At 41.4% G+C, this 27,512-nt stretch overlaps 1 protein-coding gene across 2 annotated transcripts in view; it reads right to left on the reverse strand.

Annotated features, from left to right (window-relative positions):
• The window catches only part of LOC126457141 (NADP-dependent malic enzyme-like), a 389,633-nt gene that overhangs the window by 21,784 nt on the left and 340,337 nt on the right, over window positions 1–27,512 (reverse strand). For both annotated transcript variants that reach the window (XM_050093209.1, XM_050093210.1), the window contains 6 exons: window positions 4,372–4,530; window positions 3,443–3,624; window positions 3,135–3,315; window positions 2,911–3,039; window positions 1,001–1,183; window positions 16–241 (listed from right to left, as the gene is read on the reverse strand). In XM_050093209.1, coding sequence (XP_049949166.1) covers window positions 16–241; window positions 1,001–1,183; window positions 2,911–3,039; window positions 3,135–3,315; window positions 3,443–3,624; window positions 4,372–4,530 — 1,060 coding nt within the window. The remainder of the gene's footprint in view (window positions 1–15; window positions 242–1,000; window positions 1,184–2,910; window positions 3,040–3,134; window positions 3,316–3,442; window positions 3,625–4,371; window positions 4,531–27,512) is intronic.

Genomic DNA, 27,512 nt, shown 5'->3' on the forward strand with positions numbered 1-27,512 from the left:
AAAGACAATAGTTACCTATGAGAACAGTAGGGCGTATTGTTTTGACTATATCTTCCAGATTTTTGATGGGCTGATGATTCTTTGCATACTCCACTTTGTGTCCTGTAACTCCACCTTCTGGTCTATCTTTCACAATCAGACCTTTGGAGTCCACCATCCAGATTCTGTCTCTTGCATCTTGAAGTGATGTTCCTTCCTTCTGCATTGCCATCACACAGAGCCCAGCTATTCCAAGAGAGGCCTACGGAAATAATTCTTTAACTGTGTAATGTTTCAGTGGTGACAATTTTTAAAACTATTTTTGCACTTGTGCTCATGTAAAAATAGAATGGTTAAGATTTTCACGCCCATTAAAAAATAATTTGATTACAATTTAGATGTAGCTTAGTTCTGGAGTATTAGTTGTATTTCTCCATATTACATATCCCATGTTAGAGACCATCAAAATGGCAACCCCATAAGTTCTGTTCTTTGTTTACTTTTGTTTTTACTACATGTCAATGATCTAGAAAGAATATCACAGTTCTTCTAAAAAATTTCTGAACATAAAGTTTTAAATAATTTAGGAGTAAAGGAGACCACTCACTGAAAAGTGGTAGCAATGAGTCATCAACAGGAACACACAAAACCGAGGAAAACTTGCTAGCTTTCAGAATTAATCCTCTCTTGAGCCACAGTACAAACAAACCAACACATACAAACCTCATTCACATAGAAACCTCGTTAACTCATTCTGCTGTCAATGACTCAGCATTTTGCTATTTGGTGAGTGGTCTCCTTTATTCCTAAATAATTTATGTTCTATTAGAACTTTCCTACTATGTTTACATGAAGCTTTATGTAATAATACAACAAAACAATACATTTCTTAGAAGTTTGTATAGAGTTCAAACTTAAGAATTTCTTGAAATTGATCAAGTTTTGAAAATAAAGACTGCTATATGTACATTTTTAATTATGTTTCTTAATGTGTAAAAATTATGAACATATGTTAATTTACCTCACCAGCACCCTGGAATAGTATGGTGTGATCAGAAAGACGTGTCTTTGTGACCCGAAGTGAAGCCAGCAAACCTGCCACTGCTACAGATGCTGTCCCTTGGATGTCATCATTGAATGTGCAATATCTGTCCCTGTACTTTTCAAGGAAGCGGAAGGCATTGCTGTTTGCAAAGTCTTCGAACTGCAACAACATAAGGAAAAACATACCAAATGTTGAGAGAGGAAAATGTTTGACATAATTATAATGAGTCCATCCAAATGGTATTATATAATCAGTAAAATTATAATGTAACAGTAGTTTTGAAGATTCTATGTTTTAAACTATTCTTCAGCAATAGGCTTATCTATTGAGGCAAGGGCAGGAGCAAAATTTTTAGTTTGTAAATGACTGTACTACGAGGGCAGTTCAATAAGTAATGCAACACATTTTTTTTCTCGGCCAATTTTGGTTGAAAAAAACCGGAAATGTCTTGTGGAATATTTTCGAACATTACCGCTTCATCTTGTATAGTTTCATTGACTTCCGACAGGTGGCAGCGCTGTACGGAGCTGTTAAAATGGCGTCTGTAACGGATGTGCGTTGCAAACAACGGGCAGTGATCGAGTTTTTTTTGGCAGAAAACCAGGGCATCTCAGATATTTATAGGCGCTTGCAGAATGTCTACGGTGATCTGGCAGTGGACAAAAGCACGGTGAGTCGTTGGGCAAAGTGCGTGTCATCATCGCCGCCAGGTCAAGCAAGACTGTCCGATCTCCCGCGTGCGGGCCGACCGTGCACAGCTGTGACTCCTGCAGTGGCGGAGCGTGCGAACACACTCGTTCGAGATGATCGACGGATCACCATCAAACAACTCAGTGCTCAACTTGACATCTCTGTTGGTAGTGCTGTCACAATTGTTCACCAGTTGGGATATTCAAAGGTTTGTTCCCACTGGGTCCCTCGTTGTCTAACCGAACACCATAAAGAGCAAAGGAGAACCATCTGTGCGGAATTGCTTGCTCGTCATGTGGCTGAGGGTGACAATTTCTTGTCAAAGATTGCTACAGGCGATGAAACATGGGTTCATCACTTCGAACCTGAAACAAAACAGCAATCAATGGAGTGGCGCCACACCCACTCCCCTACCAAGAAAAAGTTTAAAGCCATACCCTCAGCTGGTAAAGTCATGGTTACAGTCTTCTGGGACGCTGAAGGGGTTATTCTGTTCGATGTCCTTCCCCATGGTCAAACGATCAACTCTGAAGTGTATTGTGCTACTCTTCAGAAATTGAAGAAACGACTTCAGCGTGTTCGTAGTCACAAAAATCTGAACGAACTTCTCCTTCTTCATGACAACGCAAGACCTCACACAAGTCTTCGAACCCGAGAGGAGCTCACAAAACTTCAGTGGACTGTTCTTCCTCATGCACCCTACAGCCCCAATCTCGCACCGTCGGATTTCCATATGTTTGGCCCAATGAAGGACGCAATCCGTGGGAGGCACTACGCGGATGATGAAGAAGTTATTGATGCAGTACGACGTTGGCTCCAACGTTGACCAGTGGAATGGTACCGTGCAGGCATACAGGCCCTCATTTCAAGGTGGCGTAAGGACGTAGCATTGAATGGAGATTACGTTGAAAAATAGTGTTGTGTAGCTAAAAGATTGGGGAATAACCTGGTGTATTTCAATGCTGAATAAAACAACCCCTGTTTCAGAAAGAAAATGTGTTGCATTACTTATTGAACTGCCCTCGTATAACCTGTACTTTACTACATTGCAAAATAATATTAATAAAAACAATTTTGGTAGCAGTAAATTGCAACGTATCACATTAGTGAGAAAAAGTAATTTAGTATGATCTATTTTAAATTTTATCATAAAAATTGTTGCCCAAAGTAACATACTTAAAAGACTACCAAATTACCTGTATAAGTGTGTTTTGACCATATCGCTTCACAACAGCTTGCATGAATTCATCTACAAAGTCATCATATTCTTTCCCTGTGATTCTCTTATGCCTCAGACCAATGTAGAGAGGATCATCGAGAAGTTTCTGGAATAGTCATCACAGTAAACACATAAAAGTTGTTCACACAAGACATAAGATCAAGAATCTTGAGTCAGTCATCTGCATATTATTAGACATACCTGTGTATTGGTCCCTACATCCAGTGTAATTGGCAAGCATTGGTGAGGTTTAATTCCAGCTAGTGCAGTATAAAGTGCCAGCTTGCCTACTGGAATACCCATTCCATAAGCCCCTAAGTCACCGAGACCCAAAATTCTCTCTCCATCAGTAACTACAATAGCTCTGACGTCAGACTCAGGCCTGAGGAATGGATAAAACGATCTATATAACTTAACATATATCAAACAAAAACTTCAATTGAAGGAAGATATAAGTTTACTAGTATACATAAACCAGTTCACATAATAAGTAATGTGTGTGCTCTTACCAGTTCTTCAGAATTTCATAGACATGTCCTTTATCATGAATAGTAATAAATAAACCACGTGGCCTCCTGTATATGAGACCATAATTCTGGCAGGCTAGGCCTACAGTTGGTGTGTATACTATTGGCATCATTGTTTGCACATTTTCTGATAAGAACCGGTAAAACAGTTTCTCATTTCGGTCCTGTTGAGGTATCAAAAAACAATTATTTATTACATACTTGGTCCAGTTTAACAAATTCATTAATACTGTACCATATAACTACAACACTTGTTGTTATGCAGTTAATAGAAATGATGGTAAACTGGTAATTATGATACAGGACAATGCACAACATAAGCAATTTTTTTTTTCAAACCATGTAACATTATTTTACTTATAGCAATAGTATCTGGCCTCTTCTGATTTCAATCTCTTCTTCTTGAGTTTTGCATAAATAAAAAATAAAAATAATTTAAAAATTTGAAAGGATACTCAGAAATATGAGTTCTCATAACTAGTTCTGTTTGTTTCTGTTATATGGACAGTACCTGAAGAATGAAAACTCATCTATTAGATTTGAAATTAAGTGAATATTGATGCAATCCTTGATAACCTTATGCGATATCCTTTAGAAATTTTAGTCTGTTTCATGGCAAATGAAACACTACACTGAAAACAAGCATCATGCTCAAACAACTTCGAAAACAGGACCCATCACAAGCAGTAATGCACTGTATCCATTGTTATTGGGTACAGTAAAGTATTAGTGAAGTGATATAATGACATGTACCACAAAAAGGAAAGTAACTATGGTCTTAATTCAAGAAATATCTAGCATGAGATCACTTTGCTGGACAGCTAAAGTACAGAATTATATCTTACATTGTAAAATGTGTTTTGTCTACATCTGAGTGGCATATAACTCAGTTTTTGTAAATCTTCACTCACCTGGAGTCCCATGAGGTAAATATACTTGTTCAGATCATCTGGATAGCGTTGTACATTAAGCATGCACAGCTCCATCTGCTCCTCCTGAGTTTTAATTCTCGGGGGTAATAGTCCATGAATCCCTAACTGTTGTCTTTCTTGTAGGGTAAAGGCCATGCCCTGCAAAGAAAAAGAGGAAAAGATTAATAAAAATTGCTTCGGGTTTCTCCCTTATCTAGTATGTCACTCCTTACTGTGGGTTCCAATTCATTGATAGTTTAGTTTGCTATTTTCCACATTTTCCTCTTTTCACTTAATTATTATACAAATAAAGCAATGAACTTATGGTCCCAAATTATTTCAAAATATGTCTGATAATGTCCATGTAGCTTGCTGTCAAATCTCCCATACTGCCGCTCATATCTATCACTGAGAAGTAAGCTTGGATTTCAGGGTTTCTGATCAGGCCAGACCACGAAATTTCAATTCCAAATTGTTTGTGGTTAGGATTGAGATTTCCATATTTCTGTTATCAGCAACAAATTTCTGATACAGTTGGTAAAAGAATTTTCTGCCAATCATCTAGGTTGGTGGTGATGAATTATTACCAACCAAGCAAAGAAAACACGTGACCTGTGAAGGAGATAAAACGATGCAGGCAGGGGAAGTAGCCCTGAGTGCTCAGTATTGTAAATTGTCTTTATGTACTGCAAGACACACTAAAATTTCAACAGACTTACTATTAATAGCCTACACTGTGTATGGTGTTCAATTAGAACAACTACTCTAAGTAATTCAGCTGCCAATGTAAACGCTCAGTTGTACTGTTGGCTGAGATATCCTCTTGGGCATCGGGTGACCATATTGAAAATGTTTCCCTTGTTCACATCTACTGAACATCTTCCCTTTGTGAAATGGAAGGATTGTCTCTTAAGTGTAATTGTCACTTGGGTAACTGATAAGCAGTTTGGAGTGTAGTGATTATGATGAAAAAAAGGACAATATATATGACCTGTCTGCCGTCGAGTTACGGCCAAAAAAACTGTGCTAGCAATTTACCAGCATGCTCTATGGACGTCAGCATTTTTAAACTAGCGTCAACAATGCTCAGAAACACTAATTTGTTAGGTTTCTTCACACACGAATATATGGAAAAGTTCGTGACAGTATCTCGGGGGACTGCTAAGAGACTGTTGGGTGCCCACTTTGCTAGAACACAGCCTTGACCATTCATATAAATGAAAGCGGAAGATCATTAACTGACAAGTGAAAATTATTCTTTCCTGGCCTGCATTTGTTGGTCGAGGTACATAACAATGAACAATTGCACCATAACAAAAATCATTTGTTTCATATTTTCTTTATTACCAAATATTGAAGGTGATCTTGACCACCGGCGACAGGAAGGTGGTAGAATAACGTTAAACACGGTGTGCGCGAGACGTGCGAGGAGACACGGCAAGTATTCGCGGTAAACAGTGCAATGACATTACGCGGAACTGAGAAAGCGTGAACCGCTGAGCGGCGTAGGCTACGTGCAGCTGTCAGCGTACTCACGCCCGCTGTTTTAGCAATTCGGGGCAACTCGGGTGCTCTATCGTTTCTTCATACTCAAAGTCATCTCCACTTGACTGTGAGAAAACTTTCTTCATTTGAACAGTACCGGCACGCGACTGACAAGATCTCAATCAAACCAACACCAAACTTGTGAGATTCTGTGTGTTACGTGTGAAACGATGGTGGAAACCTTCAAAACGGTCACCGGTAGTTATCATAGGCAAATTCCCTTCCAAAAGGAAATTGGCAAGTCCACTGCACTGCACGCTGATTTGTGAAATATAGGTTTCCGTAACACACTAAAGCCTAGTTTACACGACGACATTGGGTTGCGCCATTAGTTGCGTGGAATGAGTCGCACGCAAATTGTTTCATATTTGACTAGACACGGCAAAACCAGTATACACTTCAGTTTCGTCGTTTTGTGGGTTCCTGAGTCGTGTCTGAAATGAAAGTTTTGGCAGCTGCAAGTCGCAGGAGTTGTGATGGAGTTGAAACTTGTTGCGTGGAATCGCTGCACAATAAAACATTAAGAAACGTGTTTCGATTCGTGACTGGATGAAGAAAAGACGTCAGCTCGGTTGCTCAGCATCCTTGCTGAAATAATTTATAACGGTAGATCCAAGAAGTTATTTTAATTGTCTTAGAATGTCACCAGAACTAGAGTTAATTATGCGATAAGGAATGAAGATATTGTAATGCATGAAGCACTGTCGCCAGAACCGAAATTACATATCACATTGCATGCATTACAATCGAGATCACTCGGCATGCTATAAGATGCGGTTTTAGTTGGTGATGACGCTTTTTCGTTAACACTAGGCCTAATAATTATTAACAGTACGGTAATAATTATTAACATTAACAGCAGTAATTCGAAGCAGGCCGTATTAAGAAATGAATGGTTTGCAAACTACTCTCTTGAAAATAGATCTGTACAGTGGCAATATTTCAAAATTCTAACATGTGAATGGGAAGCACTGCAGCGACGTTTTAAATAGATGAGTATCCAATGAAGAATGCAGCTTCTTGTATTTGTATAGCCTTCCCTCCTGTCAACAATATTCCTTAACAAAGAGTTGGCCAACTCGAACGATGGGATTTTAGTCTTGTAGACGAGAGCATTGCCACAGCTAGAATTACACTTTTTTGTATTTTTCTTAATTCGGTTGTATATGTGCTCCTAACTCAATAAATTTTGCCTTGAAGCTGAAATATTGTCAAACCATCGATGTTATTATCGCACATGACGGTCTCAGCGGCAACAATATGTTGCTTATTTTTGTTATCAGCATCACTGAAATCCCACAACACCTATGCAAAGCATAGATATCTAAAAAGCGAACGTTATTTTCCGCTCCCCTACGAACACACATAACCTCAAAACTCGTGCAGCTAGTGTCGCCAAAGTTGGAACACGCCGAAAGTGTTCAGTTTCACCAACGAGTTGCGCAAATGCGTGGAGCGCCTGCGCTGTGGCCAGCAGCGCAGTTGCATGCAACCTAGTGTCATCGTGTAAACTAGGCTTAAGTCTCACAAGAAATTGTCACAACAAGTGCTAACAAAACAACTGTACGTCAGAGAACTAATGGAAACAAACAAAAGATTTTGAGAAGTCCCTTCATGTGAACAACTGTAGGTATCTTTATCCCCTAATATCAGTTCACTTGTGTTTCAACACTACTTCACTGGTGGCGTTGACGCGGCGCAGTCTCTCGGCACGAATAAGTTTCATCAATCGTCATGTTGGTGTCACTGACTGTACCAGGAGTCTGCCAACCATTGGGAAACTTATTGGATCTTTTTTCTGCTCTTCAGTTTGCATTTTTAATCTATGACTGATATTCTGCTGTCTGGTAGTGTTTCTCTGTGACCACATTTTTCCTTATACTCAAGCAGCCAGACACTGTGGTCATGTGTGTGTGTGTTGGGTTTGCGTAAGTGTGTGTATGTTGTCTATTTTCGACGAAGGCCTTGTTGGCCGAAAACTGACTTTCTGACAATCTTTTTGTTATGCCTATCTGAGACTCAGCATCTCGGCTATATGATGAGTAGCAACTATCCTTTTCATAACATTTTTACATTCCATCCTGGATTTTCAATTGTTCAATAACGCAATTCAATACTTTAGCGTTATAAGGAAGGATGCTATTTCATACACGTAAAGAAGATCTCGAAGCAGCCTCAGAACTAGTGTCGCCAATTCCTAAACTGGAAATCACAATCTTAACAAAAAAGTATTTGAAATAAAATATATGTCACAAAAAAATACTAACGTAGAGTAATAAACACAGACAATTAACGATCGTACACTAAACCTCTACCTCTCTTTGTGTATTACCTCACAGCTGATGCTGAGCTGCTTTGCTTACACTGTGACAAGTTTAATCAAAGTCATCAACCCAATGGACGAGTGGGCCTAGTTTGCCCCCCCCCCCTCCCCCCCCCCATCCCTCGGGCGGAAATTGCAGTCTCACTGGGGGAGAAATGGAGGAATGTTTGGACCAAAGGAAAGAACGAATTGACTTCAATGAGTCCTCCTTCGAAGGTAACACAATTAAAAGAACATATCTGGAAAGTGAACAAACAGTCAACACTAGGGCAAAGTCGCACAGGGCCCGTAGCACTAATGAACCGTAGGGTCCCTTTTCAGGAATACATATTTAAAAAATCATATTACTGTACTTTCACATAAAATAAGCTTATAACTTTGGACAGAACAAAATATCTCGACATTCAATAGGGCTATGCTACATAGGAAAGCGTCGCGAATCACAGATTTGGACAACATGTTTTAGGTTGTGCTGAGCTGTGGAAACTGGATACTTTCCACTGCAACATTCGTCGGCATGTAACGAATAGACACAGGCGTATCAGAATGTACTCAACATTAAAAATTGCTTACGTAAACTTGACAGAAATGCGGCACACTGTCGTAACTTTAAATCACTCAAAGGAATACAAAAAAGGGTCACAGGAATGGCGCTATGTGTGCTAGCTTGTCGCTAACCTTAATTCAAACGGATTATCATTATACAATTGTTTCGCTTAGCGGTCCACCTAGTTTGACGTGAAAGTATATCAACAAAAAATTTTTAGGCCAGATTTTAGCAGCTCCATTTGTGATAAGTAAAACCAGTTAAATAAAGTAGAATTTTGGTCAATACAGTGAAGGTAGTTTTAGTGCAGTATCACTAAATCTCTGGCAGAAAAATTTTTTGGGGAATGCGATGTTGAATGCCACAGAAAGCATCTAAAACTGATAGTGCGTATTTTGACGAGGTAGCTTTAATAATCACGATTGAAAGTCCACTATTTTCTGCTATGGAAAATCATTGCTTGACAAATTTCACGATTATACGACGTCGTCAAAAGCAGAACACGCAAATACTGAAAACACCTGGAACAAACGTTACGAAAATTGGTTGCCTGAAAGACGCCTCTGGTAAGTAAATGTATCAGTGTTATCCAGTCGAGGTTTATCAGGAAGCTTGAGCAGTATAGCAATCTGATTGTTACGCCTGTGCTATTAACCACAGTATTTAGACCAGGAAAGTTCATAGCCAAGGACATCGAGACAATGCAACGCCTGGTGGAAAAGATATCATCAGCATTCTCACGCTGCTTACTGGCGTTTATAAATAATTCATCTGCGATCAATACTAAGCCCTAGAATGATGGGACTGCAACGCCAGAGAAATGGATATTCAGCACATTCCTGCAGAAATAATTTCCCGCTATTTGCAAACTCTATATCTACAAAGAAAGTAGAACAGGGTGTATCTCCTATAGTTCTAAACGTTTATTAAAAACGCGCGATTTATATGTATTCTAGACATGGCAGCTGATGACAAAAATAAAAGATCCGGTTCATGCAATTAATATTCTATAAATGAAGATACTTTTCCTTACTCCAAAAAAAGCTCTGTTAAGGCTGTGAAACTACTTCGTATGTGATAAAAATTTTATGAAAAAGGTCATTCTAAAAATTTGTAAGGAGAAGCACGTATTTTTTAGGGAAACATAACAGCGATTTTATACAGGAAACATAGTACAAGCATTGTCAGAGAGCAATTACTGGAAAAGGAAAAGTGAATCATGACTACCTTTTTTGTTACCTTTCCCAGACGGTATTTCTTCTTATTCTGACGAAACGGGTGTGTGCTGTACAAAACTCTTGATTTGTATGAGAAAATGGAAGAGTATACTGCATAATTTACATGCAAAATATACATTAAAAAATATACAAGTGTTTGTGAGTTAGTTAATCGTCGAATATTTCAATCCAAGCCAGTTCCAGACTAAGACGACTTAGCAACGTCGGCGTCAGATTCTCCTCCATAACGGCTAACAGGTATGAGGTGAATAACTGTTGAAAGGAGAGGCGACGTAACGGGCCTTACAAGAATCACAAAAAACTAAAAGGCAAAAGCTCTAACTTTAAGTATTTACAGACACTGGACTGTGTGAGTGCGTCACGCTGCAGTCTGGAACCGCAAGGCCGCTACGGTCGCAGGTTCGAATCCTGCCTCGGGCATGGATGTTTGTGATGTCCTTAGGTTAGTTAGGTTTAACTAGTTCTAAGTTGTAGGGGACTAATAACTTCAGCAGTTGAGTCCCATAGTGCTCAGAGCCATCTATATAAGGAGGAGGAGGAGGAGGAGGATGTGAGTGCGTCAACGAACTAATAAATCGCGCTTCTCAGGATAGATGACTCACTATAGCCTCATAGTATTACGTAAAAATAACATTTCAATTAATAATGCATTATTTCCTTTTATGTATAAATGTTTGTCTTTTAAGATCGTCCATGTCCTTTCTATTATTATTTTTTTAATTTGCTGTAAGACCTCCCATAAGTCAAAGCATCGAATCATAGTTGTCTATGTGCTTCACAGGAACAGTGTACCAAGCTCATTTCATATAGATCAACTGTTAGCTGAAAAATATTCTGCAGCATACGTTCAGATCAGTTTCTACGTTATCCCAACCCACAGGCATGCAGTCTATTACAAGGTAGTCCAATGGGCAAGAACCAATGGAGGCTTCGATGCAACGAAAAGTAAGTGATGAGGCATCTTCATGTTGAAATATGGACCCGGGTGTGTGCTGAAGACAGGATTTACAATACTTGAAACAATTTTTAAAACGTAGGCACTGATTAAAAAATACCAGTGTATCATAATTCGAGGCATGAATCTATTTCGACATTCCACATGTGTGCCAAAGCGTAACTTATGTTGCTATAGCATGGTATGTTTCTTCGTTTACCACACATTCGAGACTTATCGTCTATGAGGAACTTGCCCGATAGTCTCTCCTTACAGAAAATGCCAATAAATGGTCGACTCGTATCCTAGCGGACTTGTGGTCTATATTTGAGAAACTATTTAAATTCTTTCCATTTCGAGTTTTAACGTATAGAAAAATCGCGTGTACCTGTGGTTTTCTACAACAGAATGATCTAAATCATTGCTACTCTGTGTTGCAGAAGAATTGTGCGTGTCTATAGTAGCCTACTGATTTACTAGAAGATTATACGATAAGCGTTCATAGTGGGATTAGATACAGGAGATGTGTTCTTGATGATATTTGATTACGAAAAGTTGGTTATCATTCTACTCCTTCAATGGTAGACGAGTGAAGTACTGAGCGAGGTGGCGCAGTGGTTAGCACACTGGACTCTCATTCGGAAGGACGACGGTTCAATCCCGCGTCCGGCCATCCTGATTTAGGTTTTCCGTGATTTCCCTATATCACTTCAGGCAAATGCCGGGATGGTTCCTTTGAAAGGGCACGGCCGATTTCCTTCCCCATCCTTCCCTAACCCGAGCTTGTGCTCCGTCTCTAATGACCTCGTTGTCGATGGGACGTTAAACACTAATCTCCTCCTCCTCCTCCTCCTCCTCCGAGTGAAGTGTGAACACTACACTTCTGTTCCGGACACGATTCTAGCAAATATGGATGTCAATTTGACCCTGAATCTGTTCAAGTTGGCATGGTCACTTTGAATTCAGCCAAAGAAGCACTGCGGTTAAAGCTGAGGATGTCACTAGGATTTCCTTTAAGTCTTCTACATTAAAAATTTCAACCGCGGCATTTAACGCAAAGAAGAATGGGAAGAATAGCAGGAGAGTCTCCCCGGCATTGAGTGCACTACAACTCAGAGCACTAGCTGGCACGCATCGTTATAGAGAAAACCACTCGCGCGAAGTGATTCAGCGAAAATATTTGTAATAGAAGTCCGCTGACTTAATAACTTTATCAACCCGCTCAGTGAAAGGATGAAATAGCGTTGTTTGCCCACCTCGCTATCGAACAGTATTTGCATAAGTTATCAAGTAGCGAGAGTTCACCCACCCCGATATTGATTGTTTCCCTTCCGACGGAATATGTTAGAATTTTGGGCGTATCCAGTGAATTGGATGGGGGGGGGGGCGGGGGGAAGTTGAGGAGAGGAGGGATGAGGCATTAGGTGTGTCAACTACCTTCTGCCCCCTCCCCCTAGGAAAAAAATTACCTAAATTACCTACACTTAATCAACTCACATTCTGCTCCGCCGAATTTAATGGCTACTGACTGTAGTAAATACCCTCAGAGCCATTTTCGTTAAATCTGAGGTCTACTTCTCCATTCAGCGCAAAACACACAGGAATGTTTTACGTTTTCTTTTCTTTTTGTAGGTGTGATCTTCCATTAATTGAGAAAAAGATGTGTACCGTAACACATTACAATCGAGTATTCACCCTCACCTAGTACCTTTGAAGTGTCAGCTACTCAGAAACCGAAAAAGCCTTAATTTACAGAGAAGTATATTAAGGATACATCAGTCCAGTCCAACAGCAAGCGGTTGTACGACAAGATCCAGAAGAAAGGAATGACACCCAAGTGCTAACACTGCAAAACTTGATTGACATGCAAACGAACTGCTTATGCTTTGAGATGCTACTAAGTCTGCACGACACATATGTAGGCTGTACGGTCTCCCACTATAATAGTAGTGACCATACAGCATTTCCAAGGTGTATGACGACGCATCCACACAGAATGTGTGTTGTGCATTCGTTGTTCCCAGGAAGATGGAAACAGAAAACGTGTAGCCTTCTGTTGTTTGTTCATGTCTTCAGTAGTAACACCAGATGGGGCAGAAATAAGATTTATTTCGGGCCGACATGGTGTGTAATCTACCTCGATGTTCAGGGACTGGACAAAAATCTGAAAACACCGCAAGAAACACATGTTTGAACATAAATTCAGATGCTAGCCAAGCTGCAGATTGCGCTGTTGTCTCTGGCCACGAACGGCACCACTGGATTGTCCATAATAGGCTACGAGTGTTAGTTGTGGTCAGAACAGTGTTCTGTGTAGTTATGAGTGAATTCTAACGTGGGCAAATTGTTGATGCTCCTATGGTGGATACTTCCGTAACAAGGTGGCCGAAATGTGTGGTGCTTCAAGATCCGAGATTTACACAGCATACAGCGAAAGCTAAGTCACAACGCGGACAAAAGTGTGTGTTGAGTGATCGCAACAGACGGTTATTAAAGTAGACTGCGACGAGAAGTAAGCGGACAACAGCTGTGAAAGTCGCTGCAGAGCCGAGTGTCGCACTCGCGAGCTCTGTCAGCACCAAAACAACAGTAAAGGGGCTCCGCAAGCTGTAAATTGCAGCTTTAACTAGAATTCCAAAACACGCTTCAGTGATGCAGTTCCCCGTAACAGGAAAACGTGATGCCGAAGCCATAAAACCTGGACTATGAAGCAATGTAAGAAAGTCCTTTGTTCGGATGAGTCTTGTTGCGTACTGTTTTCAACATGTAGCCTAGTTTACGTCCTAAGAGTGAAAAATTGCGAGGGTTTTGTGACTATTTAAGCAACCATATCGTTGTATTCCATGATTGCTCTGCTGGAGCGCGTTACTGCCAGGGATTATGTGACCATTTTAGCTGATCGGGTCCATCCCATGGGACAACGTTCGTTTCCCAACGATGATTCTGTGTCCCAAGACGACAAGGTGCCTGTTTACATCGCTCGCATCGTCCAGGATTGCATTTGTGAACACGAGGATGAATTGTCGCATCTCCCCTGGCTACCACAATCACCAGGTCTCAGTATTATTCAGCCTATGTGGTATACTGTGGAGAGAAGAACGTTTGATCGCTATCCACCTCCGTCATCGTTACCTGTCTTTGCCACTATTTTGCAGAAAGAATGGTAGGATACCTCTGTTAACCATACAGAACCTGATTTACCCACTCCGTCACGACTGGAAGCTGTTTTGAATCTGAACAGGATTTTCTAAACCATATTGAGCCTGCTAATGTGTTGTGCCTGTGGTGCTTCCGTCTTTTTGTCGAATTCCTGTATATGTTAACGAACAGAATTCACGCAATTGGATCGCAGATTATTCACATCTGCTACAGGAGTCCCCTCCGCATGCAAAACGCCAGTGTTTATAATCCTTCCAATTCATATGTGGCATACAGCAAACCAATGTTTAACAGTACTGGTTAAAAACAGACTTGGTTGCAATTTTTGTTTCTTATTTTTCAACGATGCGTTTCGCCTTATTTAGGCATCTTCAGGTTATCTTTTCTAAATGGGCGCGAGAGGCACCAAGATCTGCATAACGCGTTCCTGTTCACAGGCCCCCCATCTTACTGTTACTCGCGCCTGTGAACGGGAACGCGTTATGCAGATCTTGGTGCCTCTCGCGCCCATTTAGAAAAGATAACCTAAAGATGCCTAAATAAGGCGAAACGCGTGGTTGAAAAATAAAAAACTAAAATTGCAACCAAGACTGTTTTTAACCAATAATGTTTATAATGACAGGTAAGAGAATCTCTATCACATTCTTTCATGGCCTAATGAGCAGAGTGAGCTACATAAATAATTATAAACATTACACATGAAGGCCAGCTATGGTACACTTGGTTTCAGTAGGACAATGCTACGGCGCAAACAGCCAGTAACACTATGACTTTCTTTGTCAAACCAATTATTGTGCTCGACTTCACAGCTTCTACTGGAGTTAGCGCATCCAAACATCATTGATTAAAATTTTGTGGCATATGGAAACGACTCCGGTGGAACATACAGCTTCAAACCGACTACAATGTAAATTAGCTCATCTTCTTGAAGACTTCGTAAAAATGTACACCAGATTAAATATTTGTAGATAGCCGAAATTTTAAAGAAGTCCCATATAATGAGGTATGGAGGGATAAATTAGACCGAAATACTTTTTTAGTACATTTTGCTATCGCTTTTAGCAGACTTCGGAATCGACACATCACTGTTGCTATTACCTTACGCTACATTTAGCTAGAAGATTTTCCTTGTCTCCGTCGCGTGTAAACTCGTAATAAGAGATTATCATTCTCTCTGCGCACCCTGTCTCTCTCTTTGTAGGTTGAGTGAAACGAGACATAACACTGCAATTTCAGACATCACTGTTTGTGACCTAGCCCCTTTCGTACTACCCCTATATCATCTGAACATTTCACGTGATAAATTGATTGTCATCTGGAACATGTTTCGACTCTCATTGACAGCAGCAGTGTACACTCTTGAACACAAGGCTACCTGTTTTCGAAAAAAGTATGGAATTTTTGTAACTATCCCAAAACACAGCAGCCAGTATCCAGAATGAGGGGGGGAGAGATAAAGAAGGAAAAAAGGCCATTAAGAGAAATGTCTGCGAGTTGCCGAGGTCTTAAAGAATGAAAGAAGGGAGCAAGGAATGGAGGAGGATTTGATTTTAGCGTCCCGTCGACGACTGGATTATTAGGAACAGGCAAAAGTTCGGAACCATTTCGCCATTTGCCTAAACGGTTTACGGAAACCATGCGAAGAACTGGGCTTGTTTTAATCTCTCGGAAATTTCACCATAAGTGTTATCATTCCGTGCGATATTTTATACACCCTCCCGTTTCCCAAGGTGTTCATAGTTAAATTGTGAAATATATGGTACTTAAACGAAAAGCCATTATACAAAGCGCATCAAAACCACGTTAATGAGGTATGATATTTACTTTATTGTGTTCAGAATATACCTGTTATTATGTTTCTATTATAGGATCACCGATGCCCATGTATTCTACGAGTCTAGCTACTGGTTAAATTCATAGTCGTTGACGCTTTCCCATGGTTCTCTCAATCACAATATCAGCAATTCTCATTTGACGTGTCATCCAGAATGTGGAACCAATGCGAAACTGTGGAAAACATTCAGAATTCGCTTGAAGTTTACGTCCTTTGTTCCACGTCCTCTTCAAAAGTTTATATCGAATTTTTCTTTGCGGAGACAACTATGACTCGTTCCATGTACTTGGACATGCTGCAGAAGAGTGTTATGTTGCAAGTGGGACAGTGGAGACTCCACTTTGCAACAAGACGGTGCTCCACCATGCTTTCTTCCGGACGATCGTGATTACATAAACGCCGAACTGTTCCAGCATTGCGTTGGACGTGTTGCTCATAATGACTCTTCTTCAGTGGCGCCAACGTTCACCTACTTAACTTCATGTGGTTCCTTTTTACCGGGTTATGTTAAAAATCGTGTGCTCCCGCCTCCGCTGTCAATTTGAGATAGTTGCAAGAAAGAAAATTAATTTGGTCGATGATATCCAAGTATTGAGACTTATGGCAAGAGTTTGACTACTGTACTGATTTTTGTTGCGTCACAAATGGTGCCCCATATTGAGCCGCTGTAAAGTGAGGACCCATCTGCTATTTCTGTCTTTAGTGATCACGACTAGCTAGGCTAATGTATCGGAACCACACAGTTGTAATCTTCCTTTTCTTCTTGACACGAAATATGGAACTCCGTTGCTGTGATGCAGACTTAATCTGCTGAAAAATCGTGATACGCCAGTTATCAGTAGTTCCAAGCGGCGCCTTTCCCTGCAAATATCAATGGTTATGTAGCCGCTCAGACATCCTAGTTGAGTAGATCTGTGTTCGAATCTATAGAATTCACCTCCGTACGATTCGAACCAGTGAGCCATATGAATAGTGCGAGACCGTCCTCCAAGATCCAACACCTGACGTTGAAATCTACTTCAATAGTCCAAAGCTTCATCTCACCCTCTTTTCTCACAACCAGCTATCGTCAAGCTGAACTACCAAATATCTTAAAAGCGCAGGCGACACATTCCTTCTCTGAAAGTAAAGTCCAGTAACTGTATGGAATAATCGTTTAGACTTGACGGAGGCTTTTAATTACTCCGCTGCAAAAACTAAAAGATGAGCCGGTTCTGATATGGAAGTCAGAGCAATGTGATCTCTGAGCAAATCTGTCTACGTATATCTAGTTTGTAGGCGGCTGTCTAGACTCAATTTGCGGTCTTTCTGTGGATCTGAACACATTATAAACTTTTTATTTCTACGCTCAACATGCCTTTTTAGCCGAGGTTACAAATACAAGACAGTGCGGTGGTTCTTGATCCGGAGGGCCAGAGTGAGGGGACGCTTTGCCTAAGGTGCTGGACTCTTTCAGGTGGCCTGGGGTTCAGTTCCCCGCCCAGGCATGCATATATAAGTTCTCCAAGATTTCTATAAACGGAGTAAGGCAAATCCCGAGATGTTCCATTCTAAGGGATACCGCCGTTTTATTTCTCCATTCTTCCCGAATTTCGAGGTTGTGACTCTTCTCAAATGACCTCGCCGTTGATGAAACCTTAACCCTATGGTGCACACGTGCACTGTAGTAGACAACTGTTAATGGTCGCTTCTTTGGCGTTTTCAATCAGTTCTGAAGCTGCAAATCTATGGAGGAATGTGCACTGGAGTGAGGTGCGTGCATTTGCAGCCTCAGCACTGACTGAGAACGCCAAAGAAGCGCCCATCAACATGTGTCCACTGCAGTGCACATGAGCACCATTGGGTTAAACGTCAATCTTCCTTCCTTCCTTCCTTCCGTCCATCAGGTATGTGATAAGCGCCCAGGTGACAGAAGAAATTTTCATCGTCAATAAGTCGGCGGCTGGAGGAATAAAATTATTGACCGTCAACTGTCTGTCAGTGTCGTAGAATGAATCTCAAATCCCTACACCGTGTCTCGTGGAATGAAGTAACATAGAGCTGTTGAATACGATTTGGCAGAGAATGATGATCTGGAGAGCGATCATATGATGTACATCATTTTTTATTTGGTTGCCTTGATCGCAAAGTTCTTTTAACAAAAGTAGTTTTGAAACATCATCTTCGCACGATTATGACTTGTTGCAGTGTAGTAGAATGGGAGCTTTTGAAGATAGCTATCGTATAGCCGAAACCGATACTTCTGTTAAAACACTTTGCGACCAAGATAAATAAAAAGCGGTGCGTAACAAACAGTGCTGTTAATGATCCGTTTGTAGGTGGTGGACTTGGATCTAGAACTTAAAACCGTTTGAGCTATTCAAGAAGAAAAGGCTATACCCAGACACGTCGTTTCTCTGTCACTCTTTCATTGTCATCAACAATAAAATCGTGACCTGCTCTCTACACGCTCAGTCGCAGACCCCTACAAGAGATACAACACGCCTGCCTCGTACAAGAAACCGAGCGAGGTGGCGCAGTGGTTAGCAGACTGGACTCGCATTCGGGAGGACAAATGTTCAAATATATGTGAAATCTTATGGGCCTTAACTGCTAAGGTCATCAGTCCGTAAGTTTACACACTACCTAACATAAATTATCCTAAGGACAAACACACACACCCATGCCCGAGGGAGGACTCTAACCTCCGCCGGGAGCAGCCGCGCAGTCCATGACTGCAGCGCCTCAGACCGCTCGGCTAATCCCGCGCGGCTTCGGGAGGACGACGGTTCAATTCCGCGTCCGGCCATCCTGATTTAGGTTTTCCGTGATTTCCCTAGATCACTTCAGGCAAATGCCGAAATGGTTCCTTTGAAAGGGCACGGACGATTTCCTTCCCCGTCCATCCCTAATCCGAGCTTGTGCCCCGTCTCTAATGACTTGGTTGTCGACGGGACGTTAAACACTAATATCCTCCTCCTCCTCGTAAAAGAAAGTTTGCAAGACTGTGCAAACAAAGAAAGCTTCTGCTATTCAAGCAGCTGAATCGCTAGGTGTCATACCATAAAAACATGCTACGTAGTAGGCCTCTGCTTAAAACATAAGGTACATCATAAGATAGTAGACGATTATCATAGGTCTTCCAAAGTCTTTTAGTGGAGGCAGTGAGCACCAAATAAAACTTGAAAATTCGTCGACAGGAGATGAATACTGACGCCATGCATTAAGTTATAGAGCATGTCACCAGCAACGCATATATAACAGAGATGCTACAGTCCAGGCAATAATTGAACGTAATCCCGCCAGATGGGTAGAGCCAAAATGTTAACAGACGTTCGGTAATATTACCCAACACAGCGAACTGAAGACCAAGTTAGGAAGGCAGCACAATTGTGTTTACGCCAGAGAAACAGTGGAAGAACAGAGTACACTCCGGCACTCATAAGTGGAGCGCCCATAAGCTGCACGTCCATACGCCAAACGCTCTGCGTAACACAACAATAACATTGACCGGTGCATTAGCTTAACGGCATTCCTCGCTCACTGGATCGACATTTATTCACAGTATTGAGTGTGTAAAGCCCTGTTTCGTCTACATAAACTACTAGCCGCTTTAACATTCATGCATCATTTTTTCGTAATCTGATGTAGTCTGTATTTGCTTAAACATTGTTGTTTCGTTCGCATGTGACTCCTTTATTCTGGCACTTTTTAAAACCATACACCGCAAACAAAACAAGTTCTAGGATTCTGTACCTCTCTCGGTAAAATATGGAACCCTTATAACACCACTTTGTTGTCAGTCAGTCTGTGCATCTGTTAAAAACCTTTTATAAGGTCTACGTCCCTTGACGGTGTGAAAATATAATCTTCTAAATAAATCAGTGCAATCAAAACATACGGCCATTTACGTCGCAAGTCTTGATACTCGCAAACTCACTTGTTGAAACCTACAGATGAATTATCTGTATACATAATTAAGTATGTACGGAACCCTCAGAGCCCAAGTTCTACTCGCACTTGTCCGATTTTTTATCAGCTGCTTCCTTTGATGTCCAGATTTGTCCGACAGAAGCTGTGAAATTTTCGCAAAGGTGTTTTTCTTTATACAGCCCTTGAATTTATGCCTAATAAACACAATTAACCACGTTGTCAATGTATTATTTATTGTGTATAATTTGCTCCTTCTTTGTGATTGATAATTGAGTCTTGTTCCGCTCACCGCTGCGTCCCTCCTGCTGTAATTTGCACACGACTGAGTTACTGTACTTAAAAATTTCACGTATATGTCCCATCTTTCTTGTCAGCACTGTCACTATTTCCTTTTTATCGTCAATAAATTTAACGGCGATAATTGAAAGCCGATGCCCGGGAAGGCAACTGCCGCGACCACTTCCCGCACTTTCGCTGCGGAATATCAAAACGCGCTACTCTGAACTGGCAGTCGGCGGTGCCTAGTCACGTTGCAGCAGGGTTTGCTGTCTGTTGTGTCTAGTCTAGTAGTACAGATATTGCTCACCACGCTGTCCCAGGCGGCGAGGCACTCCGGCAGGTGTCGGGCCCTCCGCAGCCATGGCGCGGGCCGCGGCTGCAGCTCCCACCAGTCGCCGCACATGGTCTGCAGCGTACTGCCCGACACTCCCCAGTGGCCACTAGCCGCCACAAACCCAAATATCGACCCACTTTCACGGCTAATCCACAATTCAGCCGTAACCGACCGCTGCACGCTAGGCCCTACTACACCCGGAAGACGCTGCGGCGTGTTTGAAACGGGGCGAGCCCTCGTGAATGGCACGCCACGCGCTGGCAACCGAACAGTAGCGCACCAGCCAATGCCATATCACAGTCCGTTTAACAGAAAATTCGTAAATACCAGGTGTAGAAGTATGAAACTGGAATTTCCCTATAGATGGTGCTAGCCTTCAGCGTAGGGCCCGTGAGACCGCGCCTACAGCGCTATCTGCTTCCTGTAGCGGCTGACGACGAATGTCAGCACACAGTCACCCAAGTTCCATACATCGCTGTCTGTTTCATACCCGTAAACATGTCGAGTTTTGTGCCTACGAACTACGATTTGCGGACAGCATTGGTTTTCTGTTATCATTTGAAGAAAACTGCTGCAGAATAGCATCGAATACTTGTCGAAGCTTTCGACGAACATGATCTTGGGAAAACACAGTGTTTCGTCGAGTGGTTCAAACAATTAAAAAGTTGTGATTTTGACGTGAGCTACGATGAGCCCGGGAAACCAACGAGAAAGTTCGAAGGCAACGAGTTGCAGGCATTATAGATGAAGATGATAAACTCAGCAGGAACTCGCGGAACAATTGAATGAGATGCAGAAAGCCGTTTCTCTTCGGTTCAAAGCTATGGAAAAGGTGCAGAAAGTAGGAAAAATGGGTTCCGCTTGAGCTGAATGAAATACAGCACGCAAATCGAAAGACCACTTGCGAAATGCTGCTCGCCAGATACGAAAGAAAGTCATTTCTCCATCTAACAGCGACAGGCGACGAAAAATGGATACATTTTGAGAATTCTTAGAGTCGTAACCTAGGTTGATTCCAGGCAAACCATCAACATCCACTGAAAGACCAAATCGCTTTGGAGAAAAGACAATGCTCTGTGTTGGGTGGGATCAAAAGTGTGTCATGTATGAAGAGCAGCTAAAACCTCGATAAAACCGTTAACACCGATCGCTACCAACACAAATAATCGATTTAAATCGAGTATAACGCGAAAGAGGCCAGAATATGGAAAAAGGCAACACAAAGTCATATTGCTCCATAATAACGCCCATCACACACAGCAAAACTCGTCAGGGAAACGATCTAGGCGTTCAGTTGAGAGATACTAGGGTATGCGGCTTATTCTCCAGACTTGGCTCCGCCCGATTATCATCTATCCGCATCACTTGGACACGATCTCGCTGAACAACGCTTCAGTTCGTTTGAAAATGTGCGAAAATGGCTCGCTGACTGGTTCGCTTCAAAACAAGAACTGTTTTTTGGGCGTGGCATTCATAGTCTTTCGGAGAGGTGGGAGAAATGTATAAATAGCAATGGAGATTATTTTGAATAAAATAATGCTTATCAGTTTCAAACAACAGACGTGTAATTATTGGTTGGTCTGGGGGAGGAGACCGAAAGGAGGCCATCGGTCCTATATGTGTCATCCCTCACCATTTGTCAGAGACTTGGAGCAGATGCAGTACGGAATTACTGTCCCACGCGTCGGCTAATATTAACACCACAGTACAAACGGCTGCGTGTGAAGTGCTGCCGTTACTAGGAACCATGCACTGCTGATTAATGGCGTCTTGTTTAGTTCAATAATAAAATTTTGGTTCTGCAGTTCTCTCGATGACAAGTGTCGACGAGTATGGCGGAGACCTGCGGAAAGGTTACGTTATTCTAATGTGTTACTCGTGGTGCGTGCAGCTATCGTGTGTGACTTCAGGCCACTGCTGGCAGTGAGCGAGGCAACTCTGGCGCCACAATGGTACATAATTGACGCTCAGTGTCCTTACGTCTCACTTTTCATTCGACAGTGTCGTAGTGCCATTTTGAACAGCAGAATTATCGTCCACATGTGGTATGTGTGTCTATGAACTGCCTGCGTCAAGCTAAGGTACTACCGTGGCCACCAAGATCCCTAGATCTGTCCCCCACATAACATGTGAGAGACTAGTTCGGATGTCAACTCAGTCCCAGTGCCAGAGTCCTGGATATTAAGGATCATTTATAACAATTGTGAGTGAGCTTGCCTCAGGACAATATGCACTGAAGCGCCAAAGAAACTGGTATAGGCATGCGTATTCAAATACAGAGATTTGTAAACGGGCAGAATACGGTTCTGCGGTCAGCAATGCCTATGTAAGACAGCAAGTACTTGGCGCATTTGTTAGATCAGTTACTGCTTCTACAGTGGCAAGTTATCAAGATTTAAGCTACTTTATTTTTTGTTATAGCCGGGGCACAAGAGATAGGATACAGCATTTATGAGTAGCGATGAAGTGGGGATTTTCCCGTACGACCATTTCACGCGTGTACCGTGACTATCAAGAATTCGGTAAAACATCAAATTTTGGACATCGCTGCAGTCGTAAAAAGGTCCTGCAAGAATGAGAGCCACGACGACTGAAGTGAATCGTTCAACATTACAGAAGTGCAACCCTTCCACAAATTGCTGCAGGTGTCAGTGCTGTGCCATCAACAATTGTCAGGGTGCCAAGCATTCAACGAATCATGGTCGACACGGGCTTTCGGATCCGTAGGCTCACTCGTGTACCCTTGATGACTGCACTACACAAAGCTTTAGGCCTCACCTGGGCCCGTCAGCACCGACATTGGACTGTTGATGACTGGAAACATGTCACCTGGTCGGATGATTCTCGTTTCAAATTGTATCGAGTGGATGGACGTGCACATGTACGGAGACAGCCTCATGAATCCGTGGACCCTGCATGTCAGCAGGGGCCTGTTCAGCTGGTGGAGGCTCTGTAATGGTGTTGGGACGTGTGCAGTTGGAGTGATATGGAACCCTTGATACGTCTAGATACGACTCTGACAGATGACACGCACGTAAGCATCCTGTCTGATCACCGGTATCCATCCACGTTCATTGTGCATTCCGACGGATTAGGGCAATTCCAGCAGAGCAGTGCGACACCCCCGTTTAGAATTTCTACAGAGTGGCTCCAGGAGCACTGAGTTTAAACACTTTCGCTGACCACCAAACTTACGAGACATGAACGTTATGGAGCATATCTGAGACCCCTTGCAACGTGCTCTTCAGAAGAGAACTCCACCCCCTGGTACTCTTACAGATTTATGGACAGCCCTACAGGAGTCATGGTGTCAATTATCTCTAGCACTGTTTCAACATTAGTCGAGGTCATACCACGTCGTGTTGCGGCACTTTTGCGTGCTCTTGAGGGCCCTACACGATATTAGGCAGGTTTACCAGTTTCTTTGGCTCTTCAGTGTATAATGATTTCATGGGACTCTTCCCAACCGAAACAGTCTATGCATCCAGGCCAGAGCGGATTCATCATCATACTTATGAGTGGGTTCATACTCCAAGTTCTTTGTAAATTTTACTAGATTTTGTAATCACTGCAATAACATTACATGCGCTCCCAATCTTGCAGTTTCATTTCGTTTCCTTTTCTCCTTCTGTGTGCTTCACTGTTTCAGGCAGTGTAAAATGCATATTGTCACACACTCATAACAACATGATTGGAAGATGAATCAACTTTATAAAATTGTATTTCCTGTTCTCCCATAGATGATTATTTTCGCTGAGCACCTTCTCCAATCCAACTACAGTACCATAACTCAGCTTCTAGGAAAAAAAAACCTGTCCTATATTTAAATTCGTGAGCCACGAAAGTCTCCACGCAGTCTAGACCGTTATTTTAATACTCGGCGGTCATCAGCGGATTCTGATAATATTGAAGCTACTTATCAGCAGGGTCAGAACCCGGTCAGGATCGCCAAAACCAGTACTATCCTGTTTGGCTGCAGCTTGCTTAAGATAACCTCGTTCTATCAGTGTTTGGTTATGGGAAACATTTAAGTAACTTATCGCAATTTTGACTCCACTACTACTTCGCAAATCTACGCAATATTACGCAAAATTACATCACTAGTCGATGTTTCGAGAAAAGAAATGCTGTTAGGACGACTCCTATACCAACCATTGGCAGCAGCGTTCTAGTTTCAGATGCAAAACTAAAGCACATATACTATTCCACTGAATGTTCAGTAAAAATAAGTATGAAAATAGATTATTTTCGGTGATGCAACGATCATCTAGTATGTGATGCTTACATGACAGTGAAACGTTTCTAGAAAGTATTTTAATTTCAGATAACTTTTTTTATTCTAGATGACAGGATTATTCTTCTTACAAAAGATCATCTTATTTCCTTTTCGACACATCTCAGCAAATATGTGCCATCATTGAAAGTTTCTTATTTATTTTCCTAGTTTAATCAAGAACTATTTAATTTGTAGAATTTTCATTAAATGGCTGAATAACTGTTATGGTTTGTTTTCTTATACTATTTTACATTTATCTCACGTGGATGACGTTATAGAACACTAGACTTTTTATACAAAGATGGATAATCCGAAAGTCACGCTTGGGGATTTACAAGCAATGATTTTTCGTGAATTTCGGATTATTTTACTTACTTTAGCAAAAAATCCTCATTTTTCAAAAAACAACAAAATACTTAACTCAAAATCATAAACATGGCAGCGAAACAGCAACTGTGTAAATCGGAAAAGGTGAAAAACCAGCCAACCAGCTGCAATACAAAGATTTATTAACCCTTGAAATGGGTTTCAATATTTCTAGAAATATCTTCAGAAGGAGTGGTCCCTGTTTTTAATATTTTAAAATTAATGTCCATGTGATTTTAAAATTTTAAAAACAGGGCCCACTCCTTCTGAAGAATATATTTTTGAAATATCGAAACCTAGTCCAAGGGCTAATAAACCTTCGTTTTGCAAATTTTTCAAAAATACTTAACTGTATCTTGTCTTGCATTTGCTGACTAAGGCAATTAAAAATCAAGTACCAGCTGAAATACACACGATTCTGCATGGTAAAAATTATGGACAAAGTACCAAATTAGGAGCTTAATAAGTATCTTCTGCTCTATTAAGTCAGATTTTGACATAGTAATCTTATATTTCATGCAGAAGCATGAATCGACCTCATCGCGGACGAACTTAATAACATGTGTGTCGCCTTGAACGTCGTATCAGATTCCGGGTTCATAACTTGGATAAGAGGATCCTGTTTCATAATGTACGACTGCAACATCTGACAACGTACGTGAGTCATTGTCAGCGTTCCGCAACCAAGATCATTCATACACGCTAATGTTAGCCGTACTCCCAGGAGACAACTAGTTCCATTCTCGTAATGGAAGTAATTAGCAGGACCAGTATTTCGGTAGCAAGAAGACGAAAGCTGGAGTGTGTTTAGTGATCATCGGACTATGCATCAATGTCAGTCTGCCTTCCCGCATAAATTCGTCGGATAAGAACCTTGAAGTCTAATCATAGTGAACATCAGAACTCATCATTGGTCAACAAAATAATTCACTCGACACTCTCCAAGAAGATGCGCAAGACCTCGGTGTTTGTTGCTTTTCAGGAATATCCATGGGAAAGGGGCGTAATGTAAAAACAAAGACTAGTCAAAAGGCAGTTACACACGTAGGTATTCTGTGGGAAAAGTTACAGTAACTCAGACTGGTTTTGTAGATTTTTTCATGTCACATTAAGAGCGAAGACATCAGTAAACGATTCTTGCTGAAGCTGTTGGCCAGAACAAATTACCCGTTGCATTGTTTTAGGACTTGAATTCAAGTAAATAACATATATCCTGATATAGGATTGAGATTACTGTTGTTGGATAGAAGGTACTCAGATATAGTAGATGCACGTGATCGCCAGTTTGGATTCGTTCTGTTGTCAGGGGAAAGAAGATGTGAACAACTCTGGCATCAGATAATTCAAGTGTAGTACCAAGAAAAGCGTAAATGTTGAGATTATGGTTCCAGGGCAAAGCTTCAAACAAATACAAGGAAACTATGATCAAAGCTGATACAAATGGGAAGTCAGGCCGATGAACTGATATATCTGTGAACAATTACGCAATGAAATTAAAGAGAAGGTGCTAATTTATGCGGCAAGTAGGTGTGCATTGAAAACGCTATTCAAAGCAGGCAGACGCCTTGAAAGGCTTAACGAATTAGTGTCTATTATTATGATCGGTATTGCCAATTAGAAGGGCTATTCTTTGCAGCACCACTCTCGTTGTTTACTCCTATTTGTCAACAACGCAATGTCTTTAGAACATTCGCGAATATGAGCTGCAAAAGACGAGATTACGGATATTATGATCAGCAGTATTCTGTAAATATCCGCTGCGTGAAAAAAGAAAAAAATTATCCACTCAGACTAGCCACAAAGTGGTTCAAGAAAATTGTGCTTCTGGAACAAAATTCTTTTCTGAGATTCGAAACGCTAAAAAAGAAAAAGCAGACGTTAGTGGAAAGGTAGATAATTTTCAGGAATTTTAGAAAGGTCTTCGATAAAATACGAACTCAAGCTTATTAGATATGACTATAACAGGTATTATGGATGTGCGATTGACAATGCTTCAATGATATTCCCGAGTACACAACCATGAGTGGATTATGTTCACCAGAAATGTTAGGAGCATGTCAAGTAATCGTAAAAAGACCACCGATATGGCTGATGTATCAGTTTATGCAGTACGTTGAGACTGTTCGCTTGTCTTGACTGTTTACCATCGGTAAAGAATATTAGGGAACTCCTGAATGACACACGTAAAACTCCTTGTTGATATAAATAATGCTCCTGGACTCTGACTTCCACCAGACAGGTTTGATTATCTTGGTTATCAATGCGGAGTAGGGCGAACGCGTAAAACCGCTTTTAGAGAGGCATATTGAACACTTCCAGTGATAAAGAAAATCCTGGGATAACGCAAAGTATTTGTAAAGAAAAATGCTTAGAAGACTTTCGTGTGAGTCGGTC

This window comes from Schistocerca serialis, chromosome 2, assembly GCF_023864345.2.
Source record: "Schistocerca serialis cubense isolate TAMUIC-IGC-003099 chromosome 2, iqSchSeri2.2, whole genome shotgun sequence".
NCBI classification, from domain to species: Eukaryota; Metazoa; Arthropoda; class Insecta; order Orthoptera; family Acrididae; genus Schistocerca; species Schistocerca serialis.